The 15,904-nt window shown below is 35.8% G+C and overlaps 1 protein-coding gene across 1 annotated transcript in view; it reads right to left on the reverse strand.

Moving 5' to 3' along the window:
* Nucleotides 1–1,678: 1,678 nt before the first annotated feature.
* The window catches only part of WRN (WRN RecQ like helicase), a 95,611-nt gene continuing 81,385 nt past the window's right edge, over nt 1,679–15,904 (reverse strand). Inside the window, 5 exon segments of the mRNA XM_068971373.1 lie at nt 1,679–2,278; nt 5,428–5,642; nt 9,040–9,202; nt 11,798–11,929; nt 12,851–12,965. Coding sequence (XP_068827474.1) covers nt 2,159–2,278; nt 5,428–5,642; nt 9,040–9,202; nt 11,798–11,929; nt 12,851–12,965 — 745 coding nt within the window. The 3' untranslated portion in view covers nt 1,679–2,158.

The following is a 15,904-nucleotide window of genomic DNA, read 5'->3' on the forward strand; positions in this document are numbered from 1 at the left end:
TATGGAGACTATATGTCACATATTCGATAGGGGTTACCTGGAAAAGGGCTGGTACTGGGATGCAGGGAAAAGGGAATATGGGGACTTTCATGTTTTAAGTGTAGCTTGAATGTTTCACAAAGAATATTCATTCATGTATGATTTATGTAATGAAGAAAAGAAGTGAATATAAAACGACTTGGCCAGATATATGAAAAGGGTTAACAACCCTAGATTAATGGTAGATTAACCTACTGGAGTTTCAGCTTCAACATCAGTCCTTCCAATGAATATTCAGGACTGATTCCTTTAGGATGAACTGGCTGGATCTCCTTGCAGTCAAGAGTCTTCTCCAACACCACAGCTCAAAAGCACCAATTCTTCAGCACTCAAGTTTCTTTATAGTTCAACTCACATCCATACATGACTAATGGAAAAGCCATAGCCTTGACTAGACAGACCTTTGTCAGCAAAGTAATATCTCTGCTTTTTAATCTACTGTCTAGGTTGGTCATAGCTTTTCTTCCAAGGAGCAAGCGTCTTTTAATTTCATGGCTGCAGTCACCATCGGCAGTGATTTTGGAGGCCCCAAAATAAAGTCTCTCACTGTTTCCATTGTTTCCCCATCTATTTGCCATGAAGTGATGGGACTAGATGCCATGATCTTCGTTTTTTGAATGTTGAGTTTTAAGCCAGTTTTCTCACTCTCGTCTTTCACTTTCACCAAGAGTCTCTGTAGTTCCTCTTCACTTTCTGCCATAAGGGTGGTGTCATCTGCGTATTTGAGTCTACTGACATGTCTCCCAGCAATCCTGATTCCATCTTGTGCTTCCTCCAGCCCAGCATTTCTCATGATGTACTCTGCATTTAAGTTAAATAAGCAGGGTGACAATATACAGCCTTGATGTAATCCTTTCCCAATTTGGAACCAGTCTGTTGTTCCATGTCCAGTTGCTTCTTGACCTGCATACAGATTTCTCAGGAGGCAGGTCAGGTGGTCTAGTATTCCCAACTCTTGGAGAACTTTCCACTTTGTTGAAAATTGATCACAGTGATCACTTTGTTATGATCTACACAGTCGAAGGCTTTGCCATAATCAATAAAACAGGAGATGTTTTTCTGGAATTCTCTTGCTTTTTCTATGATACAATGGATGTTGGCAATTTGATCTCTGGTTTCTCCACCTTTTCTAAATCCAGCTTGAACATCTGGAAGTTCACAGTTCACGTACTGTTGAAGCCTCGCTTGGAGAATTTTGAGCATTACTTTGCTAGCGTGTGAGATGAGTACAATTATGTGGTAGTTTGAACATTCTTTGGCATTGCCCATCTTTGGGATTGGAATGAAAACCGACCTTTTCCCGTCTGGTGACCACTGTTGAGTTTTCCAATTTGCTGGTGTGTTGAGTGCAGCACTTTCACAGCATCATCTTTTAGGATCTGAAATAGCTCAACTGGAATTCCATCACCTCCACTAGCTTTGTTCACGGTGATAAAATTAAATAAATGAAAGTTTAAGAAAATACATACCTTTATAATTTTCAGTAGGAAAGACTTTTTATTATTATTTGAAAAATAATAGAAATCATATGTAAGATACAAAGTGCATAGCTGCCTAGTGCATTTGGTCTCCTTTATTCTATTCTTTTCTCTATTTACACAGAACCCTAAATGTTTCATTTTCACTGGTCTGGCCCACTAGCACCATTTTAAAATGCGTACAAGTTTCTTCTAAAAAAAAATTGTAAAATAACTACGCATTCTTCATATATAAGACATAATTTTGGTAATACAGGAATATTTCATATCACACACATATCACTGTACAACTCCTAATGTGTTACCTGTATTAAATCATTGCACATTACATATTCCAAACATACTATGGAAATAAGTGAAGAGATTAGAAAACAGGCAATGACATGATTTCTTAAAGCAATCTCATAGGAAGGTAACTTAAGATTCTGTCCTAGGACGTACTCACTCAGACTCTCAGGAGACTCAACTTTACGTGGCTTGCCCAAGGCTGTTTTAAAATGCCAGCTGTTCAATAAATAAGTGAGTTTTACTTCAAAATTAGAATAATTTTTAAACAAACACTGCCTACTCTTTTCAGAAATGATATACAGCTTCCTTCTCATAATACAGCAGGACACATAACTCCTCTGACAGCTGCCAGTTTAACTAAAAAGACCCTTCGTTTTGGTTTTGGCCACTGATTTCTTGCTGCTATCAGGTAAGGTCTCATTTCCTCTGGCAAACCACCCAGGTAATTTTCTCTTGGAGGTTTCAGACGAAGTCTATAGGAAAGAAACAACAAAAAAAGTATCTATATTATATATATGTATATATATATTTGTACTGCTGGCAAGTAACGTGCTGTGCCGTGTGCTAAGTCATTTCAGTCATGTCCGGCTCTTTGAGATCCCATGGACTGTAGCCCACCAAGATCCTCTGTTCATGGGATTTCCCAGACAAGAATACTGGAGTGGGATGCCATGCCCTCCTCCAGGGGATCTTCCCAACCCAGGGATCGAACCCACATCTCTTATATCTCCTGCATTAAGTTACTAAATATATACCCATCATCATTCCCTTTTCAATAAAACAAAATAATGATATCTATAGAGTTTATTTCTGATTCAAAAGTAAACACATAAGAGACAAAATCACTATATCATTTGTTTAGGCAATTACCTGCCACCCTGTTATGTATTTTTAGACACTCAAGTGTCTAAAAGACTCTCATTTGGGAAGGAAAGAACTGGATATTATTTCAGATCCATATTAACTTTGGGTATGCCAAAATGGTGAATTTAATGTTCGGAGGAAGGCATCTGCTTGAGCATGTGTACACACACACACACACACACAGAGTTATATTAGCGATTAAAAAAGGGTACGTGTACATCTATACTGGTGGACAAACTTGGAGTAGTCCAGGCATCATCAGGACCTTGCAGAATTGCTGAGACATCACACGTACTCAAAAAATATTTGCTCCGTAAACGGGGAAAAAAACGATCTTTGTTTTGTAGACTCTTTTGAGGATCTGCTGAAACTAGGGATCCACTTAGGAAAAAAAGACAAATGTACACAGGCACAATATTCTGTCTAATTCTAGGGCGTCCTGCGCACCGAATGAAGCCTCAGAATTCTAAGGTAAAAGTCTCTAACTTTTAGGGGAAAAAATTAAACCCAGAGGCAGTGGTTGCCTACTATATGATTTGCACAAGCAGATCCAACAGAGAGCAGAAATTTCTTCTCCCTTAAGAAGAAATAAAAAGCAATGGGAAAAAAAAAGCAATGGGACAAAAATAGTAAAAGGCAAAAATTTTTTAAACATCCTGAAATAAACAAAAATTTTAAAGCTTCAATTTACGAAAACTTGCCATCAATTTTTAAAAAACTTATTTGAAGAATCTTATTTGAAAAAAACTTATCTGAAAGAAAAAAACATATTTGAAGAATCTACTGTGTGCCTTAGTATATTAATCAGAACTACCATTATCAAGACATAATCTTCCTCCAGTAAACAGCAGTCACAACAGATGTGAACCTAATGGTGCATCAGCTAATACAGAGAATTTGTTTTGACATTAGCTCTTATTAGAAGCCTCATAATCGTAAAATGAAAGAGACTAAGGAATACAACCCAGGGCGGTAGAGAAGACGAATGTTAACACATGAAGGATCTTGAAACCTGGCCTCCAACAGACTCTACAGCGCTCAGAGTAGCTTTCTATACTGGAAGGCGGATGGAAGAAAAACAGTCTGGCTGGCTCACTCATCTCATAATCTACTTCCCAGCCTCAATATTCTTGTTCCCCTAAATGGGGAAAAAGAAAAGGCTAAATGCAGTAAGCTGAGTATGACTTCCACCCACTTACTCACCCTCTCCACAATAGCCCCATTCTACATATACACATGCGGTTGATTCATGTTGCACAGCAGAAACTAACACAATACCACAAAGCAGCTATGTCCCGATTAAAAAAAACACCTCCACTCTGTTGTCAGAATATGATATTGGAACAGGAGGGAAGCAAAAATGTTAATGTGTGGTTGAAACAATATTTCACTCTCAATGTGCTTCAATATTCAGGAAAAATGACAAGTTACACTTTTTCCTGTATTGACAGACACAGCTGGGAAAAAAATTAGGTCTTAGGCACTCGGTATACAGATTTCAGAAATAAAAAGCTGGGAATAGCAGCCAAATTTCACTACCACTGCCCAACATATATCTTCTTCAATGTCCTTCTTATAGCTAATCAATTGCCAAAATAATGTAAAGAATTCCAGGTAAACAAATTTCATTAGGTTATCAGGGACATGAATATATACACACCTAACTGAAGGACAGTTTTAAAAAACCAGTCCCTCTTATTTTTAAGCTATTGAGAGAAAAAGAGTTTAACTGTTGGAAATCTTGTAAAGATTACAACTGAAATAAAGTTCCTAATTCTCTAATATAAATAGTAGCAACCACCTACCGCTATGCTGAATTTATCATCCAGGAACTAAAGTAATTTATGAGTTAATTATGATTTTCACAAACTTCAGGCCCAGAAGAAATTAAATGTCAAATTTTCAAGTCTTTGTAATCATTTGGTAGAGTCACAGTGTCAAAGAATAGTTATTCTCTAATTACAATTTATCTCAGATAAATCATAGAACAATAATTTTCAAAGCATGTGATTTTAATAAAATATACCATGTAAAATACTACTAAACTCATGGTTGTTCTCTGATCATGCAAAAGTGCACTGGGATATGCCCAGGACCATGAGAAACAACTACCCTTGTACCTGAGAGATTCAGTGTAACAGGAACAGAGCATGAAGAGTAACAGAATGATAGACAAATTCCAGTATCTAAAGAGGTATTTATAACAAAAGTTGGGTTTTGTTTTTTGACCATGCTACAAGGCATGTGGGATCTTAGTTCTCTGAACAAGAACTGACTCTGTGCCCCCTGCATTGGAAGAACAGAGTCTTAACCATTGGACTCCCAAATTTTAGGGAAGTCCCTGAAAGAAAGGGAATTTCCAGGTTATACAGTCATTATAAGGTAGATGTAAAATTTAAGCTGACATTCCCACACAATAAACTAGAATAGATGGGATTATATTCTAAACGGCAATCCACTCCAGTACTACTGCCTGGAAAATCCCATGGACAGAGGAGCCTGGTAGGCTACAGTCCATGGGGTCACAAAGAGTCAGACACGACTGAGCGACTTCAATTCACTTCACTTCACTTTTTTGTCATTAAAAAAAAAATCTCTTAGATCAGATTTATGAAACCAAAGGAAACATAGCCCAGAGATTTTTTTAAAAAAAGTAACCTATCAGAATTTATAACACATCAAAAAATACAACATTCTGGTATTAGGATATGGAAATTGAACACTGACAGTATATGAAAATTCTACACATAATTAACACCTTGGTCTTGGTGTCTACTTCTTCCTTGCTTCTCTTAGAATTTGAAGAGCTCTCTTCAGGGTTGGGGAAACATCGCTTTTTGATGGGATCACATGAAGAGTGGCATCGCATTCTGTGGTCACCATCTTTTTCCAGGATCTTGATTGCCATGTGGATAAGGTACGTGTCAATGTTTTCAGGAACATATATTCTAATTAGGTTAATTTTATTTGTATCTGTAAAAGAATTTTTTAAAAGATTTAAAAGTAAATTACATAGATCATTACAGAAAAATCTATGAGCTGGAAATAATGAAATATCTTGTAGAGAGGAAGGAGGAAGGTGGTCAGAGAAGATGTTCCTCTTGCAAATGCCTACCCCCTCACAGATCGGAAACGGAGTAAGCACACGCCCCCCTCACTCCTGCACCCCTGCCTCTAAGAGCCAGAATCAGGTCAGCTTATCCACTCTGCAGAACTTCTGTTTCAAACTGAGAATCAAAACCACCATCCATAGAATTGTTTCTAAAGGAATTATGCTTCAAATCCCAAATATCAATTATAAGCTAATTTTTTGAAAATAATTTATTCTTAAAATAGAAGCTAATCATACTTGTAAATAAGATGCTAATAAAAAGGATTCTTTCAGTGGATATTGAAGCATAACAAAACGTATCAACTATTTAAAATGTCTATTAATTTAATATGTTTTCTGAGAAAGATAGATTTTATTTTAAGATCTTATTTGCCCTAACTTTCCACACAAATAAGGGCTGAAAATATCTACTGAAAAATCAAGTGAAACAATGAATACTGCCTATACTCCTTCAGTGGTTAAAGAGATCATATTACCCTTATTTTTGTGGCATGTCCCTTGGAAGCCACCCTTAATTTTCCAGGGACATGTACATTAAGAATGAAAGAACAAAATTCTTCAAAATATTATCCAGGTACATCATTAAATACATTGCTTTATTTATTAGTAGGCATAGTTACAATTTCAACTCCATAAAAGAAGCAGCTTAAAATTATGTAAACATGAAAAAAAACTAAAAGAATAAAAAAGTGCAGAATTCCTTAAAATATTAAGTTACAGGGACAAAATTTATTTAGTAAATAAGCATGAAAATAATAAGACATAATTTCTAAGTTCTCAAGTACTCTTATGTTTAAGTATAAGATTATGCCATAATAAAATATAGAAAATTATCAATTCAAGATTGTGCAGAATTTAAATGCCAACAAACTGGTTCATTAAAACACCAAATTATGTGATATGGCTACAGCTAAGTAAAAGATGAAAAAACCTATCTGAATCATTAGTGTGACATGGATATCTTCATTTCTTCTTATAGTTTATAACTCAACAATGTTTCCTCCAGTGAGATAACAAACAGTATTTTATTATGGAAAAATAAGAATTCAAAAATAAAATGTCACATCAATAAATGACATAGTACAGACTATAAATGTACAATCGAAAGAAATAAAGTTTAGATAGAGCACATGAATCTTAACGTTCTCAATTTTGGCTTTGGAAGTAAACTACAATAATATATATTTTCATATTATCTGTATAATGTATATATAATGTTTGGACAGAAAGATGAAGTGTTTAATAAGCATAATTTAAATTTCATTGTTCTTTGGAATTTCAATTTATGCTAATATCTTTATTAATTCAATTTATTGAATTTATCAATTCAATTGAAATATTAATTTCAATTTAATATTTAACTCTGAATGAAAATTTGCTATACTCAATATGTAGTAGTAAAGAAAATAGGAAAAGGGAGGGAAAAACTGCACAAGCTCTTTCAGATGATATTGTGTACTATCAAACAGCTTATCAGAGACACATCTTTCTCTAAATCCTAAGAGACAATACATATATAAGGAAAAAAGTAATTCTAGGGTGTTAATATCAAGCAGGCATCTGAGCAAGAAGGCATTTGACTTTCTCTGAAATACTATTTCCTTCTGCACTGAAGAAAGAAAGATGTTATACAATCATGATTCTAACCCCACAAGTAATTATCATTGTCCTTTCTCTGCCTTAACTTCTAGTAAAATGGCAGCTGAAGTGAGAAAGACTGGAGGGTGACCGGCTGAGATGGCTAGCTTCCTCACAACATACTCACAGCTAAGTGACCTTGGATATTTTATCACAGGACAGGATTTGGCCCTCAGGTTTTCAGATTTACAAACCAGTATTAACCTTAACAGAGAAACCAAGTTCACACAATGCCAATTCATTAATTTCCAGTTATGAACTGACAACTATTATATAGATTAGCAAGCCTAGCACATATTTTCCCTATAGAGACTGCCCTAAATGGGACATCAAAACATAACCAGAAAGCTGTGACATAGAAGCAGAATTAGTTGTTAAGGTGTCCCCTCCCTCCAATAAGATCTTGACATAATTTATCAACAAACCCTTAAAATACTTGAAGGTCTCATCAACCAGGATTAGAAATTGCGTATGTCTTTCCTTTAAATAAAAGTTGGCAGAACAACCCTAACCCTAACCCTAAAGAGGGAAACAGGTTCCCTGGAACTAACTTAGGTTCCCTAAAGAGGGAAACAGGTTCCCTGGAACTAACCTTGAGCAGGTTTCCCTGCTCAAACCTGTGTTTGTCCCTCTCCTGGCCTCTTAGGTTGATCAGCAGGGGAAGAGATGGAGGTGTTCTTCAGTCAAGTCTTCTTCAGGCCTAGAATGAAGGCTGCCATTGAAGGTAACTTAAATACTTTTGTTCTTGTCAATTAAGTATAGTATTAATTGTGATCTTTTTCACCTTATTTCTAACCTTGGGGGGAGAACTGTATCCTTATTCCTGAGTGGGAAACAGTCTGACATTTTTTAAGTAAAAAGCTTAATTAACTATTTGCACTGCAGCTCGGGAGATGAGGTTTTTGCTATGTCCTCTGCTCTGTCCTAACAGCCCAAAAAAATTCATCAGATTTACCGGATTATTATGATACATCTAGTTTACGTTTGTACATTTAGAGTAGGAAAACCCTTCTAATGTACTTCGTCTTTACTTCTGTAAGAAAGGGATCATAATTTTAAAATAGGCAGATTTTAACATTTTCTGTAAGGCAGACAAAGGGGCTTGACCACAGGTGAGGTTCCACAGCATAATGACAGGAGAAAACCCTTCCAACAAAGGGCCCAAGAGACCTAAGTCCATCCCTTCAATTTCACAGTGCCTGACACGACTGCCTGGACGAGAAAGGCTAGTTCAGTGAAACCAATAGGGAATCAGAAAGATGTAGGAAGAAACTAAGAGTCAGTAAGCTATGGGGAAGGATGTTTTTTTCCAACTGATGAACTGGAAATCAGAGAAGGATGAAAGAGCTCTGTTTTGGAGATGGGTGTGGAAGGCGTAATCAGAAGCTGAAACAAACAAACAAAAAAAGAATTTCTCTGATTCAGACTTTCCTTTGAGTGACGATGGGAAGAAAGATTGTATTTCTAAAACAAGACAAAGCATTCGAAAAGTGAAGTTTTCATAGTAGCATAAAGGGTTAATGTGATCAGAGTGGGAAATATCAGCAGATTGCTTGTTTACTTCATCTGGGTTCAATGACTCAAGTCATTAAGGCTGCAGACAAGGGTCACGGTTATCACCTGAGTTGATGGGAGGGTTTCGGATAACATCAGCAATAACCTTTCGAATCTCTGGAGTCAGGCCTGCGCGCTCTGTGTCGACTGGGTAGCCAGCTTTCATTGCTTGGGATAAGTGCATGCCAACTGTTGTGAGAGGCAGAGTCCTCTTCTCAGCTGTATCCTTCTAGAGCAAAGGCAGCGAAACAACCAGTGAGATTTTTTAAGCTTCCACCGTGCTGTATAGAAACACAAGGTCCAAAACCTTCAGGTAGTAAGTGTTCACTGAGAAATAGAACAGTAGACTGAACCTTCATTTAAATTTCTCGTTTTAACTAATTCTTCAAAATGACTCACATGCTAGAACTCCACAGGTGCTGCTGCTTTGTATACTTACTATACTGAATGAAGCAAAATCACCCAGCTTTAGCTAAGAGATCAGTACTCATCCTTCTGCAATTATTCACCTTAAAAACCCATTAGTAACAGAGAACAGTCATTCTACATAAGTCTAATAGCTGCCACGACCTTTTAAAAATACAGTAAACTAAAACTCAATAAACTGTACACTTGATATAACACATGGCATTTCAGTTACATAAACTTCCAGGAAGACAAATGCTAAAATGCTTAGTGATAAAATCAGGTTCTGAATGTATTCTATAAAAGGTTCTCAAAAAGACTTAAAAAAGTGCTTTAAGTGGACTTTATTCATAAAATAAGAACAAACATAATTTACAAGTGGCTGTCATCATTTGCCTACTACTAAACTTAACATGAATTGTTAAGGACATTGCTACGTATTTATGTAGCTTTTAAACAAATGCAGCTCCAAATCCAGTTAAGGTGTCTGTTAGATAAAATATTCTTCTCAACATTCAGGAAGTTCAATCACTCAGCTCTAAATTATTTCTTGATACTCTTTAACACACCTTGAAAGTCTAAATTTGGACTTTATTTGTATGAATGCTGATATTTTCACAGAACAGGGCATGTAAAGCAATATTCTTCATCACTCAAAGGAAGGTTTTTAGTTACTGCCATGTCTGCCTAATATCAGGGTTATTTGATACCAGGCATCATATTACTGAAAACTAATTGTATTATAACTCCTGATTAATTAGTCCTTAGGCATGTTTAATTTTGTGCTTAACTAGCAAGACCCCCCTCAGGCTCCCAGGAGGCACAGATAATTACACTACAGTTTTTCACAATAATATACAACCAAATAATAGCAAAAGACCCAAATGAAGATATACCACTCCTCATATTTTTAACCATGAATATGTAATATATGAAACTTCATATCCTGGCTGAGTATGAGAATATAATTTATTCAAAAAATTTAGAGGCTATTCCATATTTTCTTAGTAATTACATAGTTTTGCCATACATATTTGGTCCAATTATATATATACAAGCATGTTTAACATGTATATGTAAGTAACTGTTTAAATAAGAGACTGAACTTAAAATTCCTCTTTATCATGTAATTCGTTTCAAAAAGAGTACAGTGGAATTATTTGGTTCTTTGTGTAATGGCTTTCAAACTTTTAATTAAGGAGTTTGGCTATCTGAGTAGAACATCTATTAATGACTAAGACAAGCTAAGGACTGTTTATTCTTATTTGTACTGAATCTTAAACAGAATAGAAAGTGTGTAATGGAGCCTAAAGCATGAGCCACAGAGAACAGGAAAAAGAGGCCCTGCACCATACAGCCTGATCTAAATCAATTTAACACCAGAGAGGACAGGAATGCAAATCAGTGAAACTCACGGGGAAGCCTCATTCTGCCCTTCTGCCACTAAGATACCCTCTTCATTTTGTGTATTTAAAAAATCTCCACAACCTTAAAGACTCTGCCACAATGATGAAGAAACAGGAAGTATGGCCATTTTTCACAGCAGTCAGATTTCTTTCAAAGAGCAGCAAGTAGATACGGTTAAGGAAAAAAAAAAAAGAACACGACACTCGAGGAGAGAGTGAAAAGCAAGTTTGTTGCTTTTTTAAAACTTATTTCTAGCTTCTTGGACATCCTTCCAGAGATATTTATGCACCTGTATATACCTACACTTTTATATACATATACATACACATATATGAATATGTGTAAAAGTGAAAGAAAGAATTACTCAGTCATGTCCGACTCTTGGCATCCCCATGGACTGTAGCCCACCAGGCTCCTCTGTCTATACGATTTCCCAGGCAAGAATACTGGAGCGGGTTGCCATTTTCTTCTCCAGGGGATCTTCCTGATCCAGGGACTGAACCCCCATTTCCTGCACTGCACACAGATTCTTTACCATCTGAGCCACCAGGGAAACCCATTTATAAATATAAAAGCATGCAAATACATATATATATATACACACATTTATGTAAATTTTTCACACCACTAGGCACCTTCCTTTTTCTACTTAACAATGTATCTTAGAGATTATCTATTATCAGTACATACTGTAATAGTTTTTTAACTATTAAACCCATTAAAAAAAATAGCTTCAAAATATGGCTGCTTCAACATCCCTAAGCTATAAATGTGTTAATCAGTACCTCTGATACAACCTCTGTAAGATAATCATGCTCAAACTATACTTGCTGATTTTACTAGAAGTAGGCTTAGAAAAAGAAAACGACCTTGTTCTAAAATTAATTATAAAATGAACCAATGTGAAACACTGTAGGATTATAAGAAATTTATCCCAATTTAATACTGAAAAGTGGATAAAATACGTTTAGATAAATTTAAAAATTCCCTCTAACTTGAAAGTAACACTTACCAAAGACATTTTCTTTTCTTGGAAAAAAGAATACGTGATGGCCACAGATGGTGAAAGTGAGTTTGGTTTATTTTCCAGCACCAAACTTTTCTTCTGTTCCTCTTGTAGTTCTGTGCTTGGAAAGAGGTCTGTCTACACAGTTTTAAACGTAGCACAAATAATCAAAAATAATGTCAATATAATGATAGAATATAAACATGATCATTAACTATTAAGGAAAAAAAACAACATAAACTTCAAGGAACAGCCCCAAATTCTCTTTTTATGAGAAGCTCAAAAAAGAACTTTTCTTTTTTTACATATTGATTTTTAAAAGTAAAATAGGCTACAGTGAATAAATTTTGAATAAAGTATTCATAATAGCAAACATGGTTACAGAACTAAAAATTCCTAGTCTTCTCCTTAAGCCAAAAGGAGAGAATACAGATGAACTGTAATGTTGACCACTCTGCTTCTAAATTAGTCCCCTAATCCCCTGAAAGTGAATAGTGAATAAATGAAGCTTTAATTTCTATCTACATTTGAAAGTAAGATAATTTATTAATCTAAAATACAGTATTTATTCAAGTTTTAAAACAAAACCTCTCAACAAAATAAACAGACACTAGCAGCCTTGACAACTACTTTAGTATCTTAATTATGTAACTAGTGGTTATCAGTGGGGAGAGGGATGGGGGAAGGGGCATGATAGGGAAAGGGGATTAAGAGGCACAAAGTACTGGGGATAAAATAAGTTACAAGGATGTAACATACAGCACAGGGCAAATAGCCAGTATTTTATAACTTTGGAGTATCATATATAAAAATATTGAATCACTATGTTGTATATATGAAACTAATATAATACTGTAAGTCAACTATACTTAATTTTTAAAAACTGGTAACTAATATGTTTTTATAACTGATTTAATAAAGAAACTCTCCAAATTCATTTTCTAAGTGTCCAGCACAGAAATTAAAATGAAGGGAGAAAATGCTGCTTTTAAAGCATGTTTTGAAATCATCAAAAAAAAGTTTACTCTCTCAGAGCTCCAGTAAACCACAGTATTTTACCTGAACACTATTTATTTGACAGAAACGTCTGATGACTTCCAACAGAGGGGCCAACATCACAGCTTTGCCTTCAGAAACACCATCAATCCTTTTCACATTTTCAATTGTAGTAGGTCTATCATTTTAAAAAATTAAAAAGTCAAGAAACCACTGAAACATTACTACTCCAACAACAAAGCTGATAGATATTTAGCTTCATACTGACATTCATTAAACATGTATTAATGTTTGTTCCAGAAACCAAAAACTATGTATAAAACAAGTAATCAGGTTTTGAGTCTTAGAGGACAACTAAAAGGCTAAGACCACCTGACCTGCCTCTTGAGAAACCTATATGCAGGTCAGGAAGTAACAGTTAGAACTGGACATGGAACAACAGACTGGTTCCAAATAGGAAAAGGAGTATGTCAAGGCTGTATATTGTCACCCTGCTTATTAACTTATATGCAGAGTACATCATGAGAAATGCTGGGCTGGAAGGAATCAAGATTGCCGGGAGAAATATCAATAACCTCAGATATGCAGATGACACCACCCTTATGGCAGAAAGTGAAGAGGAACTAAAAAGCCTCTTGATGAAAGTGAAAGTGGAGAGTGAAAAAGTTGGCTTAAAGCTCAACATTCAGAAAACTAAGATCATGGCATCTGGTCCCATCACTTCATGGGAAATAGATGGGGAAACAGTGGAAACAGTGTCAGACTTTATTTTTGGGGGCTCCAAAATCACTGCAGATGGTGATTGCGGCCATGAAATTAAAAGACGCTTACTCCTTGGAAGAAAAGTTATGACCAACCTAGACAGCATATTCAAAAGCAGAGACATTACTTTGCCAACAAAGGTCCATCTAGTCAAGGCTATGGTTTTCCAGTAGTCATGTATGGATGTGAGAGTTGGACTGTGAAGAAAGCTGAGTGCCGAAGAATTGATGCTTTTGAACTGTGGTGTTGGAGAAGACTCTTGAGAGTCCCTTGGACTGCATGGAGATCCACCCAGTCCATTCTAAAGATCAGTCCTGGGTGTTCTTTGGAAGGAATGATGTTAAAGCTGAAACTCCAGTACTTTGGCCACCTCATGCGAAGAGCTGGCTCATTGGAAAAGACTCTGATGCTGGGAGGAATTGGGGGCCGGAGGAGAAGGGGACGACAGAGAATGAGATGGCTGGATGGCATCACCAACTCGATGGACATGAGTTTGGGTAAACTCCGGGAGTTGGTGATGGACAGGGAGGCCTGGCATGCTGCGATTCACGGGGTCACAAAGAGTCGGACACGACTGAGGGACTGAATTGAACTGAACTGAACTGAAAAGGCTAAGAAACTCAGAAGAAAATTTCATTCATTATTTCCAAAGTTTCTACCTGTAGCAATAAACTTGCTAACTACTTCAGGCTTTCAATATTTCGTATTGTGTCCAATATGAAGAAACTGTCTGATGTCTTCTTTCTAAAAATCTGCCAATCTAATGATTACTATTTTTCCTTTAAATATCCTCACTGAATATTACAATGTGGTCTTTGAATATGTATTTTTAATGAAATAATTATTATATAATACATGCACTATGTAATATTATTAGAAAATTCTTCCCTAAAGTAACATCTCTTGGAAGAAATTTAGCAACAGAAACAATTTTTGAAAAGGAAGAATAAAAGATGAGTACAATTACCAAGCAACGAGATTCTTTGGAAATAATTTCTTCTAAACATTTATTGACCACCTAATTATTAAGCATGGCACTAGGTGCTTTGGAAAACACAAAAAGATGAAGAATGCAACATCTTTATCAGAGTTTAAAATCTAGAGGATACAATACATGAATACCAATAAAAACAAAACCATAAATAAAGCATGATATAGTAAGTGCCACAGAATCATCTTTTAAATTTACATTTAAAAGTCCTTTATGAATTCCAGAGAGAAGAATCACTTTGATGATAAGAACATAGAGGACTTCATGGAACAAATAATAAAGTCAGATCTTAAAGGATTTCCTAAAAGGAGTTTCGGGGAATCAAGGGAACTACAAAGCAGAAGCAACACTGTAAATAAGTATATGGAAGCTGAAAAGGAGACTTAAACAAATGCTGAACAACCTAGGTAAGTTAAAGCATCAAAATTCTGTGACTCAGACAGAAAAGTAGGTTTAAGTCTATAAATGAAAGGCTTTGAATTGTGAGCTAAATAAGTTAAGATGCAGCCTTGAAACTTCAAAATAACCCAAAGGCTCATTTAATACAGTAAATTTTAAGAGCCTCTTTTGTGAAATGTATTTATATGCTTTCAGAAGAACCATGATATTTGCTTCTTTTTTGTAGAGAGGGAACAAATCCTACTTGATGGTCACCAATCCTAAATCTGTATATTGGGCAGATAATCTTTTAAGCTGTAAGTGATTTGTTGAAATTATATTAAATTCCCCTGGTGGCTCTGATGGTAAAGAGTATGCCTGCAATGCGGGAGACCTGGGTTCGATCCTGGGTCGGGAAGACCCCCTGGAGAAGGAAATGGCAACCCAGTCCAGTATTCTTGCCTAGAAAATCCCATGGACGGAGAAGCCTGGCGGGCTACAGTCCATGGGGTCGCAAAGAGTCAGACACGACTGAGCAACTTCACTTTCACTTTCTTTTAAGTTAAGACTGAGAAACTAGTTAAACAAAAGTAAAGCATGGTAAAGAAAGATTAATTTGTTATTCATATATCAGATGAGATAGAGAGAGAGAGAGACTGATGAAAGAGAAACTAATTAGAGGCTTTTGCAATAGTACAAGTGTAACGGTCTGAACTACCATGCTGTCACTGAAAAAAATGAAGAAAAGCATAAACGGATTACACAAGGAACAATTAAGCGAAAAAGTCTAAATACTATATAATAAAAGACGGGGCTATATATTAGAAGAGTAAAAGTAATATCAGAGGTATTAAAGAGGCGTGATGAGGAACATGATAGTATGACTAACAAAATTAAGGAATTCAGAAAGTAGAGTTCTGGTATTTGCATGAAATGCATATACATATGAGGGGTTGGTGGGTAATGTGTTAAGATTTTATAATATA

The sequence above is a fragment of the Capricornis sumatraensis genome, chromosome 4 (genome assembly GCF_032405125.1).
Source record: "Capricornis sumatraensis isolate serow.1 chromosome 4, serow.2, whole genome shotgun sequence".
Lineage (NCBI taxonomy): Eukaryota > Metazoa > Chordata > Mammalia > Artiodactyla > Bovidae > Capricornis > Capricornis sumatraensis.